The sequence below is a fragment of the Canis lupus genome, chromosome 5 (assembly GCF_048164855.1).
Source record: "Canis lupus baileyi chromosome 5, mCanLup2.hap1, whole genome shotgun sequence".
NCBI classification, from domain to species: Eukaryota; Metazoa; Chordata; class Mammalia; order Carnivora; family Canidae; genus Canis; species Canis lupus.
Genome location: NC_132842.1, coordinates 43,113,553 through 43,141,102, shown reverse-complemented (window position 1 = coordinate 43,141,102; position 27,550 = coordinate 43,113,553). Strand labels below are relative to the sequence as shown.

General features: G+C 39.2%; 2 protein-coding genes across 2 annotated transcripts; both read right to left on the bottom strand.

The window, feature by feature from the left end:
• LOC140633611 (ovomucoid-like) lies at nucleotides 1-4,812 on the bottom strand. Its single transcript, XM_072826419.1, has 5 exons — nucleotides 4,763-4,812; nucleotides 4,283-4,359; nucleotides 2,767-2,804; nucleotides 1,742-1,860; nucleotides 1-352 (listed from the first exon to the last, which is right to left on the bottom strand). Exons 2-5 carry the CDS (start codon nucleotides 4,347-4,349, stop codon nucleotides 307-309), a joined length of 270 nt encoding a protein of 89 aa, XP_072682520.1. The 5' UTR covers nucleotides 4,350-4,359; nucleotides 4,763-4,812; the 3' UTR covers nucleotides 1-306.
• Nucleotides 4,813-9,753: 4,941 nt separating this feature from the next.
• Nucleotides 9,754-18,160, bottom strand: MARCOL (MARCO like). The gene is made up of 4 exons (XM_072825107.1): nucleotides 17,680-18,160; nucleotides 13,147-13,868; nucleotides 10,919-11,040; nucleotides 9,754-9,961 (listed from the first exon to the last, which is right to left on the bottom strand). Exons 1-4 carry the CDS (start codon nucleotides 17,726-17,728, stop codon nucleotides 9,916-9,918), a joined length of 939 nt encoding a protein of 312 aa, XP_072681208.1. The 5' UTR covers nucleotides 17,729-18,160; the 3' UTR covers nucleotides 9,754-9,915.
• Between the last annotated feature and the right edge of the window lie 9,390 nt (nucleotides 18,161-27,550).

Sequence of the window (27,550 nt, the reverse complement as noted above, 5' to 3'; positions counted from 1 at the left end):
TTAAACATTTTAATGAATGAAATTTTTATTATTTTAAGTCATACAACTTTCCATGTGATGAAACATGCAATTAGGACATTAGTGTTTCAAATTATCATTGAATAATTGAACATAGAGAATTAAAAACCCTGAATCACAGGAACTTAGAGTTGGGAAGACTACGTAAATGCTCTCTATTTTATCTTCTGTTCACAGGACACATCCGGTCATTTATGATTTCAGGCTCTGATTGAGAATGATATCCTAATCATCCATGGAATGTGTCATAAAATGTGATGACACATCGAAGGGCAGTGTGGTCAATATTCAACAAGCACCAAAATGTAAGAAAGTAAATTTCTCACCACTCTTCCTGTAGAGAAAGCAAGAGAGGGAGACAGGGAGGGAGGGAGGGAGGGAGAGAGAAAGGAAATTAAAGAGTTGTAGGGAAGAAATAAAGTGTGTTACATTTAACAAAACATAAGGAAGATGCTAATGGCAAACTGGTGAAATTCAAATAAATTCTTTATGACAGTTAACAGTGATATACCAACATTAATTTTTCAGGTTTGAGAATTGTGCCAGGGTTCTATAAGGTGTTATCCCTAGCAGAAACTGGATAAAAAACCTGGAAAATTGGTACTATCTCTTAAATTTTTCTGAAAATCCAAAATTACCTGAAAATAAAAATTTTCCTTAGAAAAGCAGTCTGCAACACCCCCTGGGTCATCTCACTGTAGACAACAAGTTCACTAATATAAATTTGACCATTGGCTGCACAAATTGGGTCCATTTCTCTGGTGCAGAAATGTACATAATATTCATGCAGAATATTGGCCGGGTATGAAACATGATGATACCAAAGCACTTCTCAACAGGGAGGATTTGAACTTGGAGCATCATGGGGAAGCTGTGCTCCACTTCCAGAAGCAGCTGGGCTCCACTAGCTCCTAGGCTGTGGCACCTGTCTCTTCCCTATGGGGCTACTTGACTCTTCCCACCTGCTCTGTTCTGATTCACTCTGGGGACCTACCCCGATCTGAAAGAGGAGATATTGGATATTGTCTTAATGGTTCTCTGGAAATGAAGGCCAATGTGGGGGATTAAATGTGCAGAGACTTGGGTAAGGAAACATCTGTGAGTAAAGTGAGGAGGGAGGTGGGAAGCCCTGGCCAGAGCACTAGCCTCCAAGCTCCTTCAGAGTGAAGGGGATGGGAAGGGAGATTTGAAGGGAGTGTTTGAGAATGCCCTGCTGGCCAAGGAAGATATTTGGAGTCTACCATGGAGTTCATGAGACAAATGGACCACAGAGGAGTTCCTTTCTAGACCAAGTGGGCCCATTAGGATGGATTTCCAGTGGCAAAGGTCGGTTCAGGGCCTTGCATGATGATGCCCCCTGCAAGGAGAGGTCTGCAAGGGGGATGATGGCCACCAGAGATCTGTCATTCTGCACCTGGGCTTAGGAATCCCATCATGCTGGTTGCTGGTCTGCCTTTAGGAATTCACCATTAAGTCTCATGAATTGATTTCTGCCTTTGCACAGTAACAAGCACAATTTTGGCAAGAGCTCAAATTCAAAATGACTTTCAGAAAGAAGAACTTAGGGGCAGGGTTCAGGAGTGACTCCTAAATATTTACAGACATCTAATAGTTACTGTCTATAGCTGTTGTGCCCAGGTTACCAGCCACATGGCTTTTGCCATCACTTTGTGATGGTTTCTTCCGACTTTTGAAGAGCAAAAATGTATTGTTGTGTGCTCACCTCTTTTCGGTGCAGAAAGCACATAGATTGCCATAAGTGTTTCCATTGCTTGCACAGACTGGATATAAATCTGTGGTGCAATCATTTTGCCCAGGTGGATGTTTTTCACAGTTTGGCTTCTAAACAGAGGTATAACAAAATGAAACTCTAAAATTTTCTCTATCTTCACATGAAAGGCTATGTGTCAAAATTGGTAAAATATTGTCTAATATGTAGTTTTCAAAGGTAACATCTATAACACTAACATCTGTAAAATCAACACTCAAGCCCCTTAAAAAATAAGATGTTATTAAATTGTCTTTATAAACCTATTACTTTTCAAAAGGTCATAAAACTACCTGACTGTGTTTTCCTAATTTAGTGACCACCATCCTCACTTCCCTTCACATCTTTCTCTTTCAAATTCTAGAAGAAGTCATGAAGCAGAAGTTTTGTAGTTATCATTCCCTTATCATTCTTGATAATTTCACTAGGTATGTGTGTATGTCTATGAATAAACATATAGATATAAATACAATTTGTTTTGTATTGATGGTGTTGGCAATTTACCTAAATAAACAATATGTGTGCATACTGAGATCATCTGTTTCTGAAATTTCTCTGTGATCTGCTTATTCAGATACTTCAATCTGTCCTTCAATTTTCACCTCTATGTGCATAGATGGAAATTATCATATTTGGTCCACCATTAAAGTGTATATTTTGGTTGGTTCGTTTGTTCCTTTTGTTTTGCTAAAATGAACACTTCTACTGTAAACACCATTTGACGTCTCTCAGATAATTGTCGACATGTTGTGCCCATTATCTGCATTTTTGTGTAATGGAACATGTGGGTTTTTAAGTTGTCTAGATAATGACAAATGGTTTTATGTTGCTGCTTAGTTTACATTTCCTGACTTTCATGTAATAATAACACTGTTTTAAAAGATCTCTCTGTTTTACATTTGTTTGAAATTTTGCTGTTACAATTTACAATAAAAGAGTAAGTATTTTATTTTTTCCACCTTCCATCATTAGTGACTTACCACATTTAGGATTTCATGAATAGGTGGTAAAGATGTTTCTGCAACCAACAAATACAGATGACAACATTAAAAACGAAGAAGAAGAGGGAGAGGAGGAAGAGAAGAAGAAGAAGGAGAGAAGGAAAGGAAGGAGGAGAAGTAGGAGGAGGAGTGAAGGTAGAGGGAGGAGAAAAGAGATAAAAAAGGACCAGGAAGTCAAAGAGGAGCAAAGAGGGGAGGAGTAGGAGAGTGGTCTTTGGGGAAACAGAATCCATCTCTTAACAGCAGAAACCTATGGGAAGTGCTACTCAATATCCTGCAAGTAATGGGGCGAGTCTTTATGTCATTAGCACAATTAAAAATTCACAGAACGCTTCAAATCTGGAAATATTTTGAAATTCCCAATTATTCTCACTCTGTGAAAAATAATTTGATGTACAATTTTTAATAATCCCTAAGCTTTCTTTGAAGATAGCATTGTTTTTCTCCTTATTTTTGTAGATGGGACACTGCAGACCAAAAAGATCATGCTTTAGAACATGTCACTTACATAGGAAGAAATCAATTAGTACTTAAATCATCAGTTCCCTCATCTATCCAATAGGATACAGATGCCTTATTCTGGAATTCAAGGATCACCTGGAGCTCCAAGCAAGATAACCTTTACCAGAGGAGTCCACATGTTTCTCCCCTTAAGTAAAGGCCTGTCTTCTGGACCTCAGTGGGTGATGAAGAAGCCAGAATATTAACCAACAGCAGACCCAGAGGAGATCTTTCCTCCCCAAGGTTTGTATTTATTGACAATGGATTTGACATCCAAAAAGGGAGGGAGAAAACAATTTAGGACATGTTCTTTAGTCACAGATGGACAAAGAGCCACATAAGCTGCCCATTTTAACCCACAACCCTGTCTCCACTTGTCCAAAGTAGGAAATGAGAAAAAGCAATCCACTGATGCAATTTTTCAATTTTATTTACTATTTTTAAAAAGATTTTATTTATTTACTGGACAGATGGGAGGGAGCAGGAGAGAGCACAAGCAGGTCTAGCGGCAGAGGAAGAGGGAGAAGATGGCTCCCTCAAGAGCAGGAAGTCTATGTGATAGGGGCTCCATTAAAGAACCTTGGGATCAGGACCCAAGCAGAAGGGAGACAACCCTCTGAGCCACCTTGGTACCCCCACTGATGCAATTTTAAAAGACATTTGTGGGGCTCCTTGGGTGGATCAGTCAATTAGGCAAGTGACTCTTGATTTCAGCTCAGGTCATGATCATGGGGTCCTGGGATTGAGCCTCATGTAGGCTCCCCATTCAGCTCAGAGTCTGCTTGGGATTCTCTCCCTCTGCCTCTACCCCTAGCTCAGGCATGCTCTCTCTCTCTTTCAAAATAAATAAATCTTAAAAGAGAAAGCTGAAAAGACATTTGTATGTCTCATCACTTTATGGGTTTTGAGACTAGAAAGTAGGTCCTCCCTCCTGGATTCCTTCATGTTCTAAGATCCGTGAAATATTTCACCCAAAACTGGAAACTTTACTCACCAGAATAAAGAGGAAACACCAAAGAGATGATGAAAATAGCTTCGATCCATGATGAGAAAAGAGACATTTTATCAAGTCTGTGGAAAGAAATTTTAGCATGTTTATGACATACGGCAGGTGGACAAACTTCCTGTTTCCAGAGGAGAGTTTCTGACTGGCAAAGGAACCCCTCCAATCCCCTAGAGTCATAATTAATTACTTAATTAATTCCTATATTCCCAATTATGGTAGACCATGTCTCCTCATCTTTCTTCCCCTGACTCTGAGTTCAATAGGACATGTATGTGAACCAAAGGCCTCCTAGGGATGTGAGAGCAATCCTGGGATAAATCCTCTTAGTATGTTCAAGAAGGAGCTGCTCCTTCCCCAGGCTTGGCACAGCCCACAGGGAGCCAGGCTGCATAGAAGGAAATAGGCCCTTCCTTGGGAGTTCCAGGTCTTCCCCAGAACATAGAAACAGCTCCTGCAGGGAGGAGTGACCTGGAGTGGCCCTCACAGCAGTGCCCTGCTCCAGGCCTGCCTTTGCCAGTGTCCCCTCACCCACCTGAGACGGAGAAGGCAGTGGACACAGGGAGGTGTTCAGCTCTAGGCACTGTGTCTAGGTTGCTCATCTGTCTTTCTCAGCCACTCCCACCTGCCAGAGGCTTCTCCTTCACTGGCCTCTTGGTGAGGAGCCTGGTGGTGCAAAACAGATGGTCCGCGGCACATAAGATGCTGAGCTGTCATGTGTGTTCTGTGTCCTAACAGTGAGAGGCTTGGGGCAATTTGATCTCCTGTGCAGAGAAGAATGAGGATGGGAAAGGGTAATAAGAGTAATTATAGATCCTAAGATAGAGAAAATACATGTAAGCTTTCCAAGCGATTGAGTTGGAAAGGACAAGAGAATCAGAGCCAGCAGAGAACAGTTTTGGGAAGTGCAATCAGGTAGCGGCTGACAACCTGGATATCGTGCAGCACTGGAGCACGTAGGCTCATCGGACACTGGTTAGATCAAAACTCTCCTTAAAGCCTAAATTGCCATTTTTTATCTTGAGATAATTGTAGATTTGAGACAGTCGTAAGAAATGACACCTACAGTTGTCTTGCCTCCTCTCTCCATTCCTCGCAATGATATGAAACTATAGTGTAAATTCCCAGCAGGAATTGATACCAGCTGGAGACCTTCTGTCACTGTCTGTTCTCACCACCAAGATGGTGAGTCCATTGTTTGTACACAAGCCTGGGCAATGGTCTGCTTGAGGAACTGTCAGGTGGGTATGAGCGTAGCCTGCCTTGGGTCCCCGGCTGAAGGATGGGACGTGTGTAGTAGGCAGGGGAGACACCAGGTCACTGTGTAATGGTTTCTCAATATCTCTGTGTGTCCAGTCATCTTGTTGTGCACCTTTCATTTACAGGGTGTAATATGTCATTTCCATGTTAATAAAACTGTAACAAAGTGAAGAAGACTAACAGAAGCGTGACTGAGACCCCACCGGGGCAATGCCTTAAGTTTTAAGTTAAATAATAGAAATGGGTGACAACTGGAGGTTTTGAGGAAGGCTAAGATTTAATCAGCCATTGTTTCCCTGATGAACTAACCTCCTTCACAATCTGGTTTCTGGAGTTTTGGCAACTAAAAGACTTGAATTCAATTCCCATTACTGCTGAGTGATCTTGACGTAATTTTTCATATTCTAATATACAATTTCTGTATATTATATGATATATATATATATATATATATATACACACACATATATTGGAAATGTGAGAGTAACAATCCCTGAGTCTTAGATCTTAGGGTCAAATATGAAGGCCGTTTGCATTCACAGTTGGCTTTTGGGCTTACCTTTCCCACCCTAATCTAATCTTCCTTTTATCAGTAGTGATAAAAGCTCACACTCAGACAGAAACTCTGAGGGTAGCACCGTTCAATGCCAATAAGACACAATGTGGCGAGTGCACAAAGTGCTCCATTATTCTGGTCAAGTGAGTATTGCTCTTAGAGTAGCTCTCTGAACTACTGACATAGATGCCATCTGAGGCTTCTGTGGCAGATCAGTTCTTCTGATATGGGACATTTGAGGAAAAAGGAACTGAAGTATACAGTTGAAATTACTGTGCAGCCCTGCAGGTCTCCCACCCTAGATTTCTCGTCTTGCACATTCTCCTGAGCAGAGATTAAGAGCAGGAGAGGCGGCCTGTGAATCCCAGCTGTTCACATGCCTTTTGTTTTCAGTGTATGAACTTGTCCAGCACAAGGGGACTCACACACATGTCCCATGTGTGAGTTGAAAGTTTCATGAAGAACAAAATGAATATATTATTCAACTTGCCTCAGAGGGAAGATAAGAAGGAGAAGACTGTACCTTTAGCATAATAGATATATTAAGGGAGAAGGAAGAAAAAATTGAGAAGTAAGAGCAGTTGGCAGCCTCCCCAGTGCCACTGCCCCATAAATTTTAGGCAAAGAAATTCCCCACTTTGGACAAAAATAGCAATTTACTTCAATTTTACCTAAACTCATAGGAAACCAACTAAGATGGTTTCATGCATGAAGCTCTCCCCAGTCACTGAATATTGTGTCTGCTTGTTTTAAACCTCATATAGTTGAAAAGAGAATAAGAAAAATTCACATTTACCAGTATTTCAAAGAAGACTGAATTCCTTCAGTGCACCATCTGTTTCAGAAGGAAGCAAAGGGATTTGCTGTCATATACCAGGCTTTAAAAGATGTCTCAGGGGGCAGGTTGGAGACCCTGTGGGTTAAGTATCGTCAGCTCTTGATTTGGCTCAGGTCATAATCTCAGGGTTGTGAGATGGAGCCCGACATCAGGCTCTGTCCTGAGCTTGGAGCCTGTCTAAGATTCCATCTCTCCTCTCTCTGCCCCTCTCTGCACACACTTGCTCTCTCTCTCTCTTAAAAAAAAAGCCTCAGGCAATGATCAAGGAGAATTTGCTGATTCAATACTCACATATAACACCTAGCACTCACTACAAGTGCCCTCCTTCACCCCATCACCCATTTAGCTCATCCTCTCGCACCTTCCCTCCAGCAACCCTTAGTCTGTTCACTCTAGTTAAGAATCTCTTTTATGATTTGCCTTTGTCTTTCTTTTCCCCCCATGTTCATGTATTTGTTTCTTAAATTCCACATATGAGTGAAATCATATGGTATTGTCTTTTTCTGACTGGTTCAATTGGCATAATACAATACACTGTGGATACATTCACATTGTTGCCGAGGGCAAGATTTCATCATTTTGATGGCTGAGTTGTATTCTATTGTATACATACATTATGACTTTTTTCTCCATTCATCTGTTGATGGACATCTGGGCTCTTTACATGATCTGGCTATTGTCGATAAGGAAAGCCATCTTATACACGAAAACCTCCAAAAATGTACCACAGATTGCCCCTTCAGGAAGAAGAAAGGGCAAAGGATGACTGTGACTATCTTGTTCACTTTTTCCACCTCAGCTAGCTGCACTGTGTTGGGAAATCTCCTCTAAAGTTCTCTGTGTAAGAAATTAGATGTGAAGATAAGGCACTGCGGTACCTTTCATCCTGTCCAGGTTGTGGGCACTTGCCTTCTGCAGATGGCATCAAAGCCAGTCATGTGGCATGGAGTAGGGGACCATTTGATCTGAGAGGCACAAATGAATGAGGAGGGAGAAAATAACCTGTAGTTAAAGATCCTACAATGGATAAGCTATGTACAATCTGTCCAAGCAAGGGAGTTGTATAGGCTCCACGAACTAGGGCAAGAAAACAAGAATTCTAGAATCTGTAATAGCTAAATACAGGCAGTATCTTAGTTTTTGAAAAAATTATAGATATGAGAATCACCTGAGGAGCTTTATAATAATATCTAGGTTCCTCCTCTGAGACGGTGATTCAATTGCTCTAGGTTAGACCCTGAGCATTGGTATTTTTATGAGTAATCAAGATAAATGTGCAGCTCTATTTGTGGGTAACAGAACTATGGACATAAAATGGTATCTGGGACTTCATTACAACCATTTCCCCCTGTTCTAAACTAGCTGTTTTGAATTTAATAGGAACATTGTATAAACTGCTCTGTGACTGTTTTTATTTATTTAATAACAGCCGAGCCTATTTTAATGTGATTTTATTCAAATCAATTTATTCTTTTGAAACACTGTATGATATTTCTGATTGTTATGTAAGTATTAAGTAACTTAAGCATATTTAGTGAGGGCACCTGATAGGATGAGCACTGGGTGTTATACTATATGTTGGCAAATTGAATTTAAATTAAAAAAAATTTTAGGGGCAGCCCGGGTGGCTTAGCGGTTTAGTGCCGCCTGCAGTCGGAGGCGCGATCCTGGAGACCAGGAATCGAGTCCCACGTCGGGCTCCCTGCATGGAGCCTGCTTCTCCCTCGACCAGTGTCTCTGCCTCTCTCTCTCTCTCTCTCTCTCTCTGTCTCCATGAATAAATAAATAAAATCTTTAAAAAAATGTTAAAGCATATTTAGTAATGAAAATTTACTCATTTCGTTCCTGCTCAGAATGATCAAATTTTTTGCATGTCTTTTAGAAGGAAATAAAAATTCTTGAAAATCATTAAAGTTGTGCACACAACTGGCCCTGGCCTGAATTTTCTGGTGCTTCTATATGCATTATCAGATCCCAGAAAAGATTTGCTTTATCAGATAACCTTATGGGTTAAGGCCTTTGTTCATATTACTTATTTGCCTTAAAACTTTTGTCTCCTTTTTTCTGAATATGGTAAAGAAGTACTTTTTCACCCCTTCCCAGCCCCTGTGTCTTTCTGACCTTATCTTTCCATGACCCCTTAATGGGTTGTTAACTTTTATGCAGCTGGCTCAATCACTTCTCATCAGCTGCGCCAAGACTGCAGGCCTTGTCTGATAGGCTTTTATCCTACCCTGTCATTCGCCCCCAGATAGCTCCGATTGTGCAGCCCTGAGAAATAGAAAGCTTCAGCTAGTTGGGAGTGGTAGAGTTGATACTGTACAAGGTAATCTTCGGTGGCAGTGGGGACTGGGACTCTTCAGGACAATGTATAGGGATAATGTAGATCAATGGATCACATTGAAATCTCTGCCAATCTTTGGGATTTTTCTAGTGTATCTGTAATTTGAGCTATTCTCAGGAGACTTGATCAGGGAGTAGTGGTGTCAGTAGGGAAGACCGAACCATTTATAAATAAGTCAGGGGGGATATAATCTAGGCAGCTAAATGTATTTACCTAATCCTAGACCATTTCTTATCTAAGGAGACTCTGGCTAAAATTTCTATCTCTATCCCTTGAAAATCAATGCCATTAATTGTTTGAAGTGTTCATAAACACTGACCTAGAACTCAGTACTACTTTTTAAGAATTTCACCTATTTTTCTCACCCTAATGCTCTGTGTCAGGCAAAAATCAATCTGTGTTCTATATCCATGAATTTGGGAAAGTCTAGAAAATAAATGATCCCAGAAATCAGAAGCAACTCTGGAACTGACTTTATTTGTAGTGGAACAACCTTGAAAATAATGAAGGATCCATCCTATTGGCAAGACTTTTGCTGACCTCAGCAGAACGCCCAAGGAAACCCATTGTTTAAGGAGAAGTGAAAGTAGATTTTGAGGTTCCAGGCAATTCGGTTGCTGTCAAAGCTAGCATTTCCCTTCATAGTTCAGACTCAGTTTTCCATTACTCATCCTGAAAATGAGATAATGAAAGAAATTAAGGATCAAGAAACTGTGGCACCAACACAGAGAGAAAATGAGATTATTTAAAAATCACATGGGAAAGAGCAAGTTGGGGCTTTGGCTGGCCTGTTTCATACTGACTGCTTTGAGAAATTGTGACTGTGTGCCAGGTGTTCCTTGTCCCTGGGCTAGCTGTCTTAGGTATAAAATGAGAGAAGGGGCATCTTATGTTTCTTCCCGCTCCAATTTTTATTGCTCTAGGGCACACTGACCTTTAACATTTATTTATTTCTGCATGAACAATTTATTCAGCCTTCATAAGTAATTCAACGACCAAAAACAAGAGAGGTGTAATTTTTACCTCATTACTATCTTTGCGGCCCTTCATTAATTTTGAAAGCTGAGACATGTAACTCTTTCTGAGTCCCATGTTCTAATTTTAAACTGCCTTAGGATCATTGTATTTCTTGTGGATGAACAAGAAGGCAACCTTGAAATGTTTGCCTGGCTCACCAAATCCATTCTTCAATATTGTTATTTAAATTTAAGATACATTTTAATAGGCTGAATTAATCTATGGGGTTCGTAGCTGTGTTTATCCTCTGATACATTTTGTTTGCTGTCTTCAACTGCAAAAAGGAAAGCTTTGTGGAAGCAGGAAGCAATTCTGTGTGTTTTGCTCACCTCCTCACCTCCACACATGCAATGCCTGGTTTATAGTGGAAGTTTAATGAATATGTGACTCAATGACTCAATAATAAATTTATTCCTACTTAAAAAGCTGAATGTATCACATTCTCTCAGAAAATGCCTGAATTTACTGTTCAGGGTTAATACTGGTCATGTGTCCTTTGACAAACACCCAAGGTGCTATTGAGAAAACTACAGAGAAACAGAGAAAAATGTTCTTCAACTCCTTTTGGATCAGAATCATACTTCCTGATACAAAGACACAGCGTCAGCTTACCTTTTGGCTTCATTGAATACACAACGATTCCCATAGGTTTTTCCATCAGAACCACAGACTGGCTTGTAGATAGACTGACATTTTGTATGTCCAGTTGGGTTCTTGCTGCTGGTTTTGTCAGTCTGCAGTAATGTGAAAGACCATTAGGCACATAAAGGGAATTCAGTTTAATTCTCAGAATTATAATAAAACTAAGAGTTATTGCTCAAAATTATTGATTAAGCATTGCATTAAGCCAATCATTTTGTGAATCCGTTTATTTTAAACTACACAACAATCCTGAAAAAAAATGTGTAGGGTTAGCTCTATTGTATCATTGCAGGCATATAGTATATTTATGTGAAAAGCCCAAGACCAGATATGGATAAATACCCAAGCTGGGTTTCAAACCCTGAATTATGGGACTCTAGAACCCCTGCCCTCATTACATGTGAGACTGCCTCCACATTAATTCTTTGTAGACAAATCTTCCCCTCATTGAGAAAACAATAATTATGGAAAAGACATTATGACTCCGGGATCATGCCCTGAGCAGAAGGCAGATGCTCAACTGCTGAGCCACCCAGGCTTCCCAATTATATATTTTTATAGATTTATTGTATATATATATATAAGAAGAGAGAGAGTGTGGGTGAGAGAGGGCTGGTGGGAGGGGCAGAGGGAGAGACTCTTTAGCTGATTCACCATGAGGGGGTCACAGACCCTGAGACCACAACCTGAGCCAAAATCAAGAGTCACTGGATGGACTGACACACAGCTGCCCCCAAAGAGGCCATGATTTACCAAACCTTTCTTTTTTCTCGTCTCACAAAAGGAAATGAGGCAGCAGGTAGTAGGATTGTGCAGACTTAAGTACTACCCGAGGCAGTTGCTTAGAGTCGACTTAGAGAATGACACACATCTGTGAGCACAAAGGAGCTCTGACAGCAGATGAGAACAGAGACACTGACTGAAGTTGTGAGGATCTTCGACAGGAGGCTTAGTTTTCTTAGGACCAAGGAAGCTGGACAAAAAAAAGCTCAGTCTTTCCTGTTGGTCGACACTACCACCGTTTCATAGCACTGCCTTACTTTCCTTCCACATAGTCTGTGAAATGGACAGGGTTGTCTCACATGTTTCTGAAGAGCTTCCTGAGAAAGCTTTGAAGTAGCCCCTAAACACTTGGAAACATGCTGGAGGAGGCAGTAAGCTGTGGACGGCAGAACCCCGTCCCTGGGAGACCACTACTTCATGTCCACCTAGACATAAGGATGGAGAGGGACACGCAATTTTCATTTGAAAGGGAGCCAAGTGAGGGGTGACAAATCTGAGGTAAAAAAATGAAGTTCCCGTGAAGATAATGAGGTGGAGGGAGTGTCCTACAAATCTGTTCCGGATTAGCAGGTGCAGTGCCCAGGATCACTGTTACATGGCAGTTGGGAGACAGAGAGACTGGCGAGTGAAGGCAAAGCGCAGCAGGACTCAAAGGGAACACGGGAGTCCTGGATGTGCAGCTGTTTGCAACAATGTCTCCCACACATCACCTTTTCACTCATCTGACAAGAGGTTCGAGAGAACCTATTAGTTGTTCTAGAATCTGGGGACCCAGATTTCCAAAGAACTGGCACTTTCTTTAGAGGAGTTCATGATCCAACTGAACATACAATCAAGTACAGAGCAACATTCTATGAGAGAGGGTATCACCAGTATTAGGAATACATTTGTGGAAAATAAAGGAACGTGTAAAAGTGGATGATGTGTGACCAGAGTGACGTGAAATGTCCGATCATATCCAATGATTACGAAATCCTCAATGCCATGCTCAGGAGTTTGGGTCCTATCTTCTAGGTATGGTGCCACTGAAGAATTTCCAGCGGGGCGGTGATGGATCAGATCAGATTTGTGATTTAGAAATAGCACTTGAGGGGCTTGTAGATTATGGATGGGATGGAGATGGGCATGAATGTTAAATGTGGCGGGGATGGGGACTCTGTTCAGGAAGGTCTCACCTAGTCCAGTATCGGGAGAAGGGCTGGAGTGGAAGATGGTAGAAGGGAATGGGAAGTGGAATGGAAGAGCACGACACTCATTAATGACCGTCGGTGTATCTGAAAACGACCATCTCCGGGTTCCTCCTCATTTGTTGGATCATCATCACCACCAGTCGTTATTACTACAGTATGTTCTGTTAACTATTTCAAGTCTTGGAACATAAAATGGCAGAGGGGGAAAAAGAGATGAACACTAACCTGAATGTCCGTTATACTGGCACTCAAAGGGTTGCCTACAGTTTTTCTTTCTTCTTGATTATAAAAAGACCTTGATTTCCCTTGTTGGCTATACCATCCTGGTCTTCCTTGCTGTCTAGATGACATTGAACCCCCTTGCTGGCTTGATGACACTGGCTTCCCTTGCTGGCTAGATGACCCTGAACCCCCTTGCTGGCCAGATGATCCTGGCTTCCCTTGCTGGCTAGACGACCCTGAACCCCCTTGCTGGCCAGATGATTCTGGCTTCCCTTGCTGGCTGGATGACCCTGGATGCCAACCCTGGCTAGATGACCCTGAACCACCTGGCTGGCCAGATGACCCTGGCTTCATTTTCTGACTAGATGGCCCTGGATCCCTTTGCTGGCTAGATGATCCAGGTCTTCCTTGTTTATTAGAAGCTTCGGCATTCCCTTTTTGATTACAGTCCCTTGAATTCTCTTGCAGACTCCCAGGCTGATTGAGAACTCCTGGCCTTTCTTGCTGATTAAAATTTCCTTGTTTTCCTGGCTGATTAGAATACTCTGGTCGTCCTTGCAGGCTAAATGTCACTTGTTTTCCTTCTGTGTTGCCACCTCCTTGCTGATTAGATGCCTGCTGTTCTCTTTGATGGTTAGCTTCATTTTTTCTCTCTAGAATAAATGCAGGCTCTGGACCTTCTTGTGGTTTAAAAACACTGGATTTCCAAGTCTGGGTTGAAGTCACTGGAATGATACCATAAGCACAAAAATAAAGTTATCTATATTTAAGAATTTAAAGTTAACAGCATTCATCCCCAGAAATAGTATGTATTTCATGCCTCTTTGATTTGTTTTTAACAAAACCTCAAGACAGAAGCTTTGCATAACTTCTCATAACCTTAATGTTTGGTTCTTGCATTTTTTACCTAACTGTATCACCTGGTTCCTAAGAATCATGGGGTCAAACCAGCCTGCCCCATTTCTAAATCAAAGTTTGATTTACTTGAGCTGAATTATTTTCCCTTATACTACTCCAAATTTTTATTTTTTGTGACTATTTCTTAATTCCTATGTTTCATAACTTATCTACTCTGTTTCTCAAATTTGTTCTGGAAGTTTATCCATCAGTATATACATATATAGTTATCTCATATATATATATACATATATACACATACATTTATACATATATGATTTATTCAAATTCTATTCCAAAATAAGCAGGGTTTAGCCAACGATCCATAAGTGAATGGAATGGTTTTATAGCTGTTGATGCTATGGAATTCTGGTGGGTCTTACGTTTCATGTCCTTGGTTTGGTACGAGGGTTCCTTTTTGGCTTCCTCACTTTTTCTGTTTAATGATTATGCATTTACCCTCACTTTCTCAATTTGAGGCTTCCTCAAAGTTGTTTTCAGGCTCGCATTGTTTTTCTTCACAGGCTTCCTTGGTAATTTTTTTCAATTTTTACAACCTGAAATCATTGTGGTATGGATGGTTCCAGGCAATACCTGAGATTCACTTGTATTAGCAATAGGCCCACTTTATATTTCCGCAAGTACACATACTTGTGCCTTCCAGTAAAGTTAACAGAAGTCAAACGCCTCGTTAATTGTTACCCATTGAGCATGCTTGCTATGGTATACTTTATTACTGGTGGTCAAGGTCTTAGGCCCGGCTCAGGAGCTTGGCACTCAGTAACCTGGCTTACTAACTGTGCATAGCGTGGGGTGGGGTCTGTGGGTATGATCTAGCCATTCTTTCAATTTACCAAGAAGCCTATTTGAAGAGTCCATTACTGTGCCAGAACTACAGTAAGATCTAGACATACAACATTATTACAGTGAGATCTAGACACACAATATGACATTATTATTCTGGCCCCAAGAAGCTTGAAAGCTTCTTGCTTTCAAGAAGTGGGTGCAAACAAGCACACAGGCATTTATAGTAGTACGATCAAAGTGAAAATGTGAGAAGTAAATTAGACAACAGACCCAGACTCAAGATAACAGACAGTAGTGCATCATCTCTCCTTGTTGGAGGAAGTGACACATAAGAAGAGAAGGCTCTAGCCAGAAAAAATGGGTAAGAAACTAATCATGTTCAGCAGAGAGATGAGTATATGCATGAGTTATGAGAACCAAACAGTGTTCCTTAGCAGGCACTAACTTGGAGAAGAAATCCATTAGAATAAAGAGTTGGATGGAAATAAATCCAACCAGCTGGGCTGTCTGGGTGGCTCAGTTGGTTAATGTACTTCCTTAGGCTCAGGTAATCATCCTGAGATCCTCGGTGAGTCCAGTGTTGGGGGCCCTACTCAGTGGGGTGTCTGCTTCTCTGTCCCTCCCCTGGCTCATGCTCACTTTCTCTTGCTCATTCACTCACTCTCTGCCTCAAATAAATAAAATCTTTTTTTTAATGTAATATTTTTACTTTATTTGCTTTTTATATGTGTAATCCAATGTTTTAGAATTATGTAATATTTGAAGATATATATTTTTAAGATTTTATTGATTTATTCATGAGAGACAGAGAGAGGGAAAGATAGAGACATAGGCAGAGGAAGAAGCAGGCTCCATGGAGGGAGTCCAATGTGGGACTCGATCCTAGGACCCCGGGATCACGCCCTAGCTGAAGGCAGGTGCTCACCTGCTGAGCCATCCAGACGTCCCATAAATAAAATCTTAAAAATCTTAAAAGGATGATCTATTTTCTTGTTAATTATGTTTGCTTAATAGGTCATACAAGCAAATACCTCAAATTTTAAAGATACAAAAGGATGAATAGTTTAAAGTCACTTTCTGTTTCTCTCCCTTCTCAAACCCCTTTGCACACAGTTACATTTACCCAGTTTTTCTGTATTAGCCAAGAGATGTCTTATGTATTTACGAATACATTGGGATATATTTTCCACATAATTAGTAGCACATTGTACACTGCTCTACTCCTTAGTTTCTCTCTGCACAGTATAGTGAGTCTTTTCTTTATCAGTACTATAGAGCATCTGTATGATTTTCCCCAAGAGCTACACACTATTTCATTTATTACATTTAGCACAATTTATTTAGATGGCCTTCTAGCAATGAGAGGCTATTGTGTTTCCTCTTTGTAGTACAAACAATGGTATAATGGATTCTGAGCAGTATAGCATTGCTCACATGGTTAAATTTGTAAAATAAAAACTGGGGGTGGAATTTTTAAGTAAAAAAGAGATATTAGAATGTGGTTTAATCATTTTTTGAAGTTAAACTTTTGTAAAATAATTAACCTCAGTCTTTTTTTTTTTTAATTTTGCTTTTCTGATTTTACACACCAAATATACTCTTGGCATTGATTTATGCTGCAGTAGGAATTCCTGATTCCCCTCTCTCCCTTTTTTTTTTTTTTTTTTTAAAGATTTTAGTTTTATTTGACAGAGATGAGAAAGAGAGAGAGCAGAGAGCACAAACAGGGGGAGCATCAGGCTGAGGGAGAGGGAAAAGCAGTGTCCCTACCAAACAGGGAGCCTTAGGCTGGATCGCAGACCTTGGGTCATGATCTGAGCTGAAGGCAGATGATAAGCGATTAACCTACTGAGCCTCCCAGGCACCCCTCTGATTGCTCTTTTTCCTTCACCCTTCAAATCCATAGAGCCACTGCATCTGGCTTTAATATACTTTCTTTAACAACAAATGTCTGCTCAGTACCTACTCACTGTCATCCAGCAAGGTGGTGTACAAAGGTATATGGTACCTGTCATTATAAAACATTTATGTTCTAGGAAGGGTTTTTGTCTATATGCATTTTTCTCTGAAGCATACATAATAATAAATATATGTGTAATATATCCATTTTCTCTGACACATATATTATAAAAATCTAGAATATCTGTGTCATTTATCACCTAGAGAAATTGACAGCCCAGGCTGGACATTTCAGCTTTGAACACAGACCACCCAATTGCATTCAGGTAAGGAATGGAGAGAAGTATGCCGGGTGACAGCTGTAGACAACTCAGGTAATGGTGGCTAAGCAGTGTATATGTGATTCTTTCGACAGACGGCAGGAATGCATATTTGTTTGCATTTTATAACAGAGAAAATCGAGATAAAAAATGGAGTTGCTTATGTTAGTAAATTGAACACCAATAAAAAATAAATTAAAAAAAAATGGAGTTGCCTAAAATAACATAAACAAGAAACTAAAAACCCAGAGTTTGAACCCATTTCTTTGTTACCACACAGCCCCAGATCATCCAACACAAAACCCTATTTTCTTTTTATCAACATGGCTTGAGAGTATTCCCAAACTCTCATAATCCTTTTAGACTGCATTTTCTTCTCAGTGTAACGTGTTGCTTTCCCCTTTCCCCTGCGTCTGCAGCAGCACCAGATAATGCTGTGTTCTTTCACCTGGTCCTTACCTTTATGCCTTCGGCGGGTATTTATGCTGTTTGAAATGACACTCTTCTTTTCTCTGTCTGTTAGAGATTTGTCATTTTAACGTTCTCTGACAAAGTATTACTAATAACTCAACATTCCTATGGAAGGAAAGTCATCAAAAGTAACTTTTCTTACCTGAGAACATGGCCGCGAACACAAAGGGAAGGAAAATGGAAGCCTTCATGTCAGACTCTGTTGTTTCAGGCTTGCTTGTTGGGTGGAGTGAAGGGTAACTCTTCAGTAGATGCTTTCTGAAGAAATCATCCTGATCACCACCATATTATATATTTGAAAAATCCTCCACCCTAATTGCTAAACACTGTCACTTTGTTTAAAAAAATTATAGAGTAATTTTCACAAACTGGAAGGTGTTACTTCCTGAGTGGATTGCCATTTTTAAAACTAGTTTCACACCCCAACTCCCATAAATATCCAAAATTTAATATGCTTCTATCAGACACATATCTTACAGAAAAGAAAAAAAATCGTGGAATCCATCAGGGAGAGTGGTAAATTCAGTGTTCAGGTTTTTTTTTATTGTTAAGAGGTGATTTATCTTTTGTCAGTACTCTTACTGACCTTGCAAGTTTGTATATCCAAACAGAGATTCCCATGACATTTTCCTACAAATAAATGATGTGCCAATTATTTACCTCAAATTATATTTTAAAAGCTAGTAAAAAATGCATGAGGCATGGGTCATTAATAAGTGATGAGTGCGTCCAGCGGGGAACAATGATGTATAATGTATTTTTTATGAGGGAACAAAACACAAGAGACCTTATGTTTGAGAATAACATTACACCATTGACCTTCTTGCCTCAAGCTATTATGCCACACAGAAGCTTATGTGAAAATCACCTTGGGATTTCTAGACGGTCATAAACTCAATATTATAAAAACAGTGGAATATTGTGCTCAAAGGTGGGTGACCTATTTAAGAAAATTTGAATTAATTGAGGCTTGTCTAAAGGAAAATGACCTGGATAAAGTGAGGTCTAGAAAATATAGCAGAAGGTTGGTTGATTGTAGTAGAAAATATAGGCTTGAGTATAGACAGACTTAGGAGTGATGTTGCCATTGGATTCATCATGTAAAAGGCATTGGCACGGAGGAGAAAGGTATTATTTGATCTGTGTAGTTCCAGGTAGCAGAACTTGTTCCAATATAAGGAAGTGCAGGATAAACATTCTTGAAGTCTAAAGACAATTTCAGCTCTGGGAAGGGAGTGAAGTAGGCGATTCTTACAATTACCTCTAATTTTAAAAAGTCCTCAGATTTAGTGGTTCTGGATAGTGCTTGATTTTCATTTCAGCTTCTTTAGAAGGGCAGTTTTGAAAATAATGAGTGATTTCTTTTAACCAGGTCAGCAATTTTAGGGCATCAAAAAGGACAAGTTTTAAATTTTTCTATAGTAAAAAGGCAACTTTGTTTTGTCCTTTCGCAGTTATTCTCTGTACTGACTGGGATTCATATGAACATCAGAACAGGCTCAGTGAGCCAGAAGGCCTGATTATGTAGATACATATGTGTGTGTGTATATTTCTCCCATATAATAAACCCCATATTATTAACCTATTTAAATATACTTAAAGACCAGATAATTTTAACCAGAGTTTCATTATGAAAATTTCCAAAATCCAACCAAGTTGAAAGAATTATGCAGTGAAAACCCATAAACACACCACCAGGATCTTCAATTAATATTTTGCTACATTTGCTTTACCATATATTGATCAAAATGAATAAATCTGATGCAGGTTATTTTCATATCCAGATACTCACATAGAAGCCTCAATTCAGTGAATTCCAAAATATCAACAAATGGACCATAATAGCTGCATTTGCATTTTGCCTAAACAATTGTTTTGTACATACTCAGTGCCCTGGGCTAGGTCACCTATGCTTTTCTCCTAGCTCAGGGTTAAACACATTTCAAAATAGCATATGTAAATAACAAATATCATGAAATGCTTTTGCATGTGAGGACCTCACACTGAGAAGATGAAGTCTCATGAAGCCTCTGCTCTGGGGTCTCAGAGACTGTCTCCCGAACTTGTAGAAGTTATTGCTGAATAAAGCAGTGCTTTCTCTATTATCTTTTCTCTATATCACTGTTCTCCAAGCCATACCAAAGGGTGTTTTCTTTTTTTTTTTTTTAATTTCTTTCTTTTATTTATTTTTTATTTTTATTTATTTTTTATTGGAGTTCAATTTGCCAACGTATAGCATAACACCCAGTGCTCATCTCGCCAAGTGCCCCCCTCAGTGCCCATCACCCAGTCACCCCAACCCCCCCGCCCACTTCCCCGTCCACTACCCCTTGTTCATTTCCCAGAGTTAGGTGTCTCTCATGTTTTGTCACCCTCACTGATATTTTCACTCATTTTCTCTCCTTTCCCTTTATTCCCTTTCACTAATTTTTATATTCCCCAGATGGATGAGACCATATAGTGTTTGTCCTTTTCCGATTGGCTTTTTTCACTCAGTACAATACCCTCCAGGTCCCTCCACGTGAAGCAAATAGTGGGTATTTGTCGTTTCTAATGGCTGAGTAATATTCCATTGTATACATATACCACATCTTCCCAAAGGGTGTTTGCAGTAATTACTTTTAATCCTCTAATTTTCTTTTTTATTCTTTTAAGATTTTATTTTATGTTATTTTATTTTTTGAAAGAGAGAGAGATAGAGCGCATGTGAGCCTGGGGGATGGAGGAGCAGTGGGAGATGGAGAAGCAGACTCCCTGCTGAGCAGGGAGCCCTTCATGAGGCTGGATCCCAGGACCCTGAGATCATAACCAGAGCTAAGGCAGAGGTGCCCCTAATCCTCTAATTTTCTTAAATGGAACATTTAACCTCTTCTTTAGTGATGGGAATCCTCCCACCTTGACAATTGTCTCCCATTGTCATCTTCACATTTGGGTCTTGGAATATTCTGTCTTAGATTAGGCTCTCTGAGAGAGAGTATGTCAGGTTTTGTTCTTTGCACCCCATGTATGTACAAGATGGAAGGCATCAGCTCCATAGCATTTGCTAAGATATTCAGACATGGACACAAATAGGTTGAACTGAATCCAGCAGATGATTTGAATATTTGGTCTGGTTTTTGAAATATAATTCATATTGCCTGAAAGACATAATGTCTCTTAAATTCAGTGCCATGTTGCTAAAACTGTCAGAGGGAGACTTGCCAGTTGGTTACCAAGTCTCATTAAATACTTCACAATATTAAGAAAAAGGCCAAAGGTCAAGCACTAGATAATCACTATTTAACTGGAGGTCCTTTTGCCATTTCTCAGTTGACTTATTAATTGATCAATTCACCCAATCTTCACCCACATAGAGGCATTAGTTTCAGAACACAGCGTCCTGTAGGGTAGGAGATGCTTGAGATAGAATCTTGGATAACCTCTCTGCTTTGGGTGTCAGTTTCCTCCCTCAGCACACAAAGTTTTGCTACAAACTGAAATTCAAATATATTTAATTTCATCATTATTTCTTGAGATGATGCATATATCTGACACACACACTAAAATGTTCCATTAATGTCAGCTCTTGTTATTATATCCATGGGCGTATTTGAGATTAGAAACATGACTCTCCCATGTTTTGTTTATTATATAATAGCCACAGAGTGTAACTGGTCACATTTATGTGTGTATGTATTATGAGTCTATGTGGCCACTTATAGTCTGTAGCAGATTAGATATAGACAGCCTGTGACATTTGATGCCATCACATACTTGAGGCTGCTTTCTAGACTCTTTTGTTAAAAGACTCAGAGATCTTGAAATTGTGAGACCTCATAGTTTGCCACAAGAGAGAAAACAGATTGCCCAAGGACATAAAGTTTGCTTGTTCAAGATCATCTCTGTCACATTAGTATACTGATTTGCTGGTCCAAATATTTTACTTCCAGCTTGTATACCCTCTATTAAAAATAATAAATATTTACTTAAACATCCAGGACCATATGCTGTGTCAAGTGCTTTACATGAATTATCCCATTCAATTCTTTTTAGAAATCTTATTTAAATTCAATTTGCCAGCATGTGGTATATAATTCAATTCTTAAAACAACCTATTTTATAGATATTGTCTTCATTTCTCCAATGAAAAATAGAGATTGTCACAGAATTTTATTGTGACAGAGTCTATATTCTACATTTTATCTCTTAATTTCTATAAAATATCTTCTGCCTGTAATAAACTCAAACAATACAATCAGCTCTTCATCTCCATCAGATGGGTGGCATCTGATGCCACCCACAATGGTGGAATTTGGAATTCCCCAAATTCCACAATGGTGTTGTGTGACACTGCAGAGTATCTTGGGGAGTCCTTGAATATCTCATAACTAGCATTGCAGTTTTAGCAATCATAATTAAAATATGCAGGTCTATTTATTTCCTTCGATTTTTATTGGTACCTTGGAATACTTTAGACACTAACTTGTTAATAAGTCCATGGAAAGAATATTTATACAGTTCCTACATTAAGGGACAGGTTGCCTGAGTTTGATTTCTGTTTCTGTCTCTTATTAACTTGGTGACTGATCACGTGTTTCCGTGCTTCGGATCCCTCTTATGTAAGATAAATGTAATTACAATGCCTATCTCATTGGGTTCTTGTGAATATTTAATAAAATAATACATGTAAAGCCCTTAGAACAATGTCTGACACAGGGAAAGCACTCAAACACTGGTAGCTATAATCTTTTTTTTAAATTTAGATTTGTGCTTTGGTCACTAGTGGAAGTTGATACTCTTGCAAGAAGGGATTTAAAATAAAGCCTGCTAAGGTAGCTGATGATATTCTATTGAAAGAAGGTAAGACTGGGAGTTATTTGAAAGAAGAGAATGTGGGAAGGGAAGCACAAGTTGTGTGTGTGCGTTGTGTGTGCCTGTGTGTGTGCCTGGATGCGTGTGTGCATGTGCGTGTACGCCCATGTGCATGTGTTATAAAAAGGTGGTTGGGAAGCCATTTTTTAAATTAATTATTTTTTTATTGGAGTTCGATTTGCCAACATATATCACCCAGTGCTCATCCCATCAAGTGCCTCCCTTAGTGCCCATCACCCAGTTACCCCCACCCCCCACCCACCTCCCTTTCCACCACCCCTTGTTCGTTTCCCAGAGTTAGGAGTCTCTCATGTTCTGTCTCCCTCTCTGATATTTCCCACTCATTTTCTCTCCTTTCCCCTTTATTCCCTTTCACTATTTTTTTATATTCCCCAAATGAATGAAACCATATAATGATTGTCCTTCTCCCATTGACTTATTTCACTCAGCATAATACCCTCCAGTTCCATCAACATCAAAGCAAATGGTGGGTATTTGTCGTTTCTAATGGTTGAGGAATATCCCATTGTATACATAGACCACAGCTTTTTTATCCATTCATCTTTCGATGGACACCGAGGCTCCTTCCACAGTTTGGCTATTGTGGACATTGCTGCTATAAACATTGGGATGTAGGTGTCCCGGGATTTCACTGTATCTGTATCTTTGGGGTAAATCCCAGCAGTGCAATTGCTGGGTCGTAGGGGAAACCACTTTTTGCGTGTGGTTTCAAAGCAGAAGTATTACCACTTGGTGGAAGTAATAAAGAGGCAAAAACTAACTTGCTATAAAGAAGTTGTTCTTGGAAGGGCCTGGCTGGCTTAGTTGGTTAAGCGTCGGACTCTTGATTTTGGCTCAGGTCATGATCTCAGGGTCATGAGATCGAGCCCCATGTTGGGCTCTGCCCTCAGCCCAGAATTGGCTTGTCCCTCTTCCTCTGCTCTTCCTCACACTCCCTGTCTCTGTCTCAAATAATAAATAAATAAAATCTAAAAAAAGAAAAAGAAATTATTCTTTGTTGATGGAATGGCCTGCTTCTTTAGGTTGTGGATCTTTCAAAACCAAGGGTACTTGATAAAGTGCTCAAAACTGTTGTGCTTTAAAGAGAGATACACCGCTCATAATGCCATCAGGAGCCAGGGCTAATGAGAACGAGTGAAGCTGGTCCTGGGGCCCTTGTGGGAACCACTCACCCGAAGACTCAGAAATTTGCCATTGTTACTAAGGAGCATGGGTACTACGTCAGCAGATCCTCTCACTTGTCCAGAGTTTCTAGAAATCCAGTTTTTTATGTGAACTTTTCAATTTTTAAATATTGGCATCTATGAAAAGAAGTGACTGTGTGTGGGCTAAGAATATCCCTAAGCCACATCCAGCTGGTTGCCATTTGTTGGAGATCTCTGTGTTAGTAGCAGTATGCTAAAAAGTATGTAACCCTACAGTTCTCTGAGTGCTGACCTCATTTTTTCCACATACTCAATTTGAGACTTTGGAAATAGCCTTCTCAAAGATACCATTTTTTCACAATGTTTCTGGATTCTTTTCTTCTGCTTTTCCATTTTTTCCTTCCCTCCTTCCTTCCTTCTTTCCTCCCTTCCTTCCTTCTTTCCTTCCCTTAGACTTCTAAGCACCTACAACATGCCAATAAACCTATGCTTTCAAGGGTTTTCACGTTTACCACACATAGAAGCTCATACTATCTTCTGTACATCATGTAGTACTGCAGTAAACTGAAAAATCTGATAAAACCAGAGACATCTAGCCTACAGGCTTCAGCTGTTCCAGAACCTATTCAGCTGTTCCAAAGACTGAAGCAACGAACCTTCTGTCTCATTTGGTACTTCTTCTTGTCTCCGCCAACAAGCTGAGAAGCTCTAAAACAAACTCTATGTGTCTGTTAGGGCAAAATATTTCCTCCACTATATTATTTACTAAGGAATGCTAATCTGGTACAGATAATATATATTTTCTTGGACTTACCTTTGCTACCCTCGAGTTCATCTGGATAAATCTGAAGACTTGAGATTCAAAGCACTGATTCGAGAATTCTGGGTTTGAGAAACATAGTAATAGTCTATGTCCCAAGTTTGTTTCCAGGTGGTATTTTTCCATACTAACTAAATCAAACTAGCTGGTCTAAGTAAATCAGGTGGTCTAAGTAAATCAGGTGATCTAACTAAATCAAACAGGTGGCCCCACTGCTATCTAAAAAGAACATCCATGTCGAAAGTCTGCCAAAATAACTTCATTGAAACTGTTGTCTTTTATGCATGATAACAGGTGGGAAATAACCCCGCAAAGGGTGTTGAGTGACAGGGACAAAATCATCTGGCCCAAAAGACAAACTGAGTGCACCTCTAGCCTTGCAGTGTCAGGAATCAACATTTCCCATTGTGTTGGAAACCAAGCTCTCCGTTTTTTTTTCCTGAAAGAAAAGAGATGGTGCTCAGAATGAAAACAGTGGAAATGGGTTAAGCCTAAGCTGGATGAACGGGGAAAGGGTACTTCTTTTTAGGTCTGTTTGGGGATAATTACACTGTCTTATTCTAAATAAGAGTTATCTGCACAATACCTAGTACAGTAAAGACATAGTGAGTACGTTCCTAGACCCATACTCTGCTGGCCCCAATTAAGTGCGCTGCTCAAGTAGCTGTTTCCATGTGCTTACATAGCTGCTTTGCAGAATTCACAGCCGTTGCGGTAAGTTTGCCCATCAGAACCACACACCGGTTTGTGGATCTTGGGACAGGGTTTCCCACCTGTAGCTGATTTCTCATAGTTCCTGCAAAAAGCCTGTAATTTAAATGAGGTTCTTTTTTATTTACTTCATGGACAATAGCATTGACATCATTAGTTCTCCTGAGGAATGAAAAGATACGCTAAATTTATGCTTAGAAATTCTTTTTTTTAAAAAAATATTTTATTTATTTATTCATGAGAGATAGAGAGAGAGAGAGAGAGAAGCAGGCCCCATGCAGGGAGTCTGACGTGGGACTCGATCCCAGGACTCCAGGATCATGCCCTGGGCAGAAGGCAGACACTTAACCTCTGAGCCGCCAGGCGTCCCTAGAAATTCTTTTAAAAAGCACACATTTTATTGTTACAATGAAGATGTATGTTAAAATAAAAAGTAATAAAAGTTACATGTAGTCTTAGCCCAGAGATGTCCTTTGTGAGCATTTGGTTTTCTTTCTATTTCTTCTCTATGTATTTTATTTCCAGTTTTATATTAAAAATAGAATCACACTGTGCATATGTCTATTTATTCTTCGTCATTTATCTTTTCTGTACCATTATGCACATCCCCGAAAGAAGGATTTTTTGTTGAAATACTCCATCATAAAGATGTTAAATGATTTGTTTTACTAATACCTCATTATTGTATATTTCTTCTTTCAGACATTGAGTTGAAATCACCATTTTGTGTATAAAATACTTGTACATATTCTGATTACTTTCTTAGGGTATGCTCTTGTGAGAATTGCTATCTCTAAGGTTCTAATTTTTAATGCTTTCAATACTGATTGTCAAACTGCTTTATCATAAGTGTGTATCCAAATATGCATAAGAGATAAACGTAAGTTCTTTATCTCTTTCTTGGAATTTCTGGAGAAATTTGTCTATACTCCTCTTTTATAAGGTATTCCTTAATACAGCTAAAAGTGCCTCGAGATAATAAGCCATATCATGTTCATCTTCTTATGCATTTCCTAGGAAAGGAGAAGGTAAAAGTCAAATATTGAAAAATATTTCTTAAATGAATGGGAAAAGAGCAGAGAATTTAGAAGATAGTTTGTTACTGAAGGTTGATATCAAATAATGTGTTTTTTTTTCAAAAAAATTTTTTTCTGGATGTAAACTCCTTGAAGAAAGGGATAAAAGAATATGTGCATTATATAATCATGTTCTATCATTGATCTCTTCATTAGCTCCTTATCTCTCTATCTGCCAATCCTACAAATAATGCATGTTTATAATAGAACTCTTAAAAATACATAGCAGTACAAGAGGAATTAACTTAAAAACCCAGAATCCATTACTCCCAAATTTGACATTTTCTATGTTTATATATTTTTAAAATATGGTCACAGATTGATAGCATTTTACAAAATGCTTTTTAAACTTGAAATATACTTTCAGTACCTATCTGTATCAAGTAACTGTGAAGTATACACAGTACCTATCTGTGTCAAGTAACCTATTTTATATTACCATTTTAAGTAGTGATATAGCCATTTTGAATAATTGCCATATGTTATACACATTATTATGCAAATCCTCATTTGGAAACATTTAGTTTGTTTTTGTGTTTTTTTGCTACTATAAAAAACCTGAAAAAAAAATCTGTATGAAAACCTTTTCAAATAACTCCTTTTCTTAAGCTGCATTTCTAGAAGTAAAGTCTGTGTTTGAATTTGCCTTTTTAAAGACTCTTGATGCAAGCATCCAGTAAAAAGTCAGGAATCATTTTTTCATATGTGCATTTCATGTATGTCTTGAACATAATAGATGCTCAGTAAGCTTTGTTAAATAGTAGGGAAGATAGGATAAATAATTATAGAATTTAATAGAGAGCCTGGGACAAAGTGTGTTTATAAATCTTCGTCATAAGAATAGAGGACAAACTTTCAGAGCCCACCTTCGTATCCTTTTTTCTACTAGAGAAAAGTCTGCATTTATCTGCAGACTTTCCCTTGCTGAGCTTTTGCTTTTGCATTTATTTAATCAAAGGATATGTCTTTGAAAAGTAATAAGTCCAGTGTTCTAATTTTGTAGGTGGGGACAGAGTGCTCACTTATTTTTGGAAGAAATGCTTCCAACATTTCCAGGACACAGTAACAGAACAGAACTAATGCTTTGATACCTCATTACACTATGACTTTTCTGCGTTGATTTTGTCTTTATTTACCAGTCATGGTAATGATTGGAAACCCTTTTTCTAAGAATATAATTTTGAATATTAAGTTACTCCTCTCAAGAAGTTCTTATTCATACTTACATACCTGCTTGCAAATTAGTTGGTATTAAAAAGCATCATAGCAATAATGCAGTTTGTAAAGTTGATTATGATTTCATTGCAATAATCTTCAAAATGTATTTCTAGATTTAAAAGTTCAACAGGAAAATATATTCCTCTACCTGCCACCCAGAATGTCGGTTTC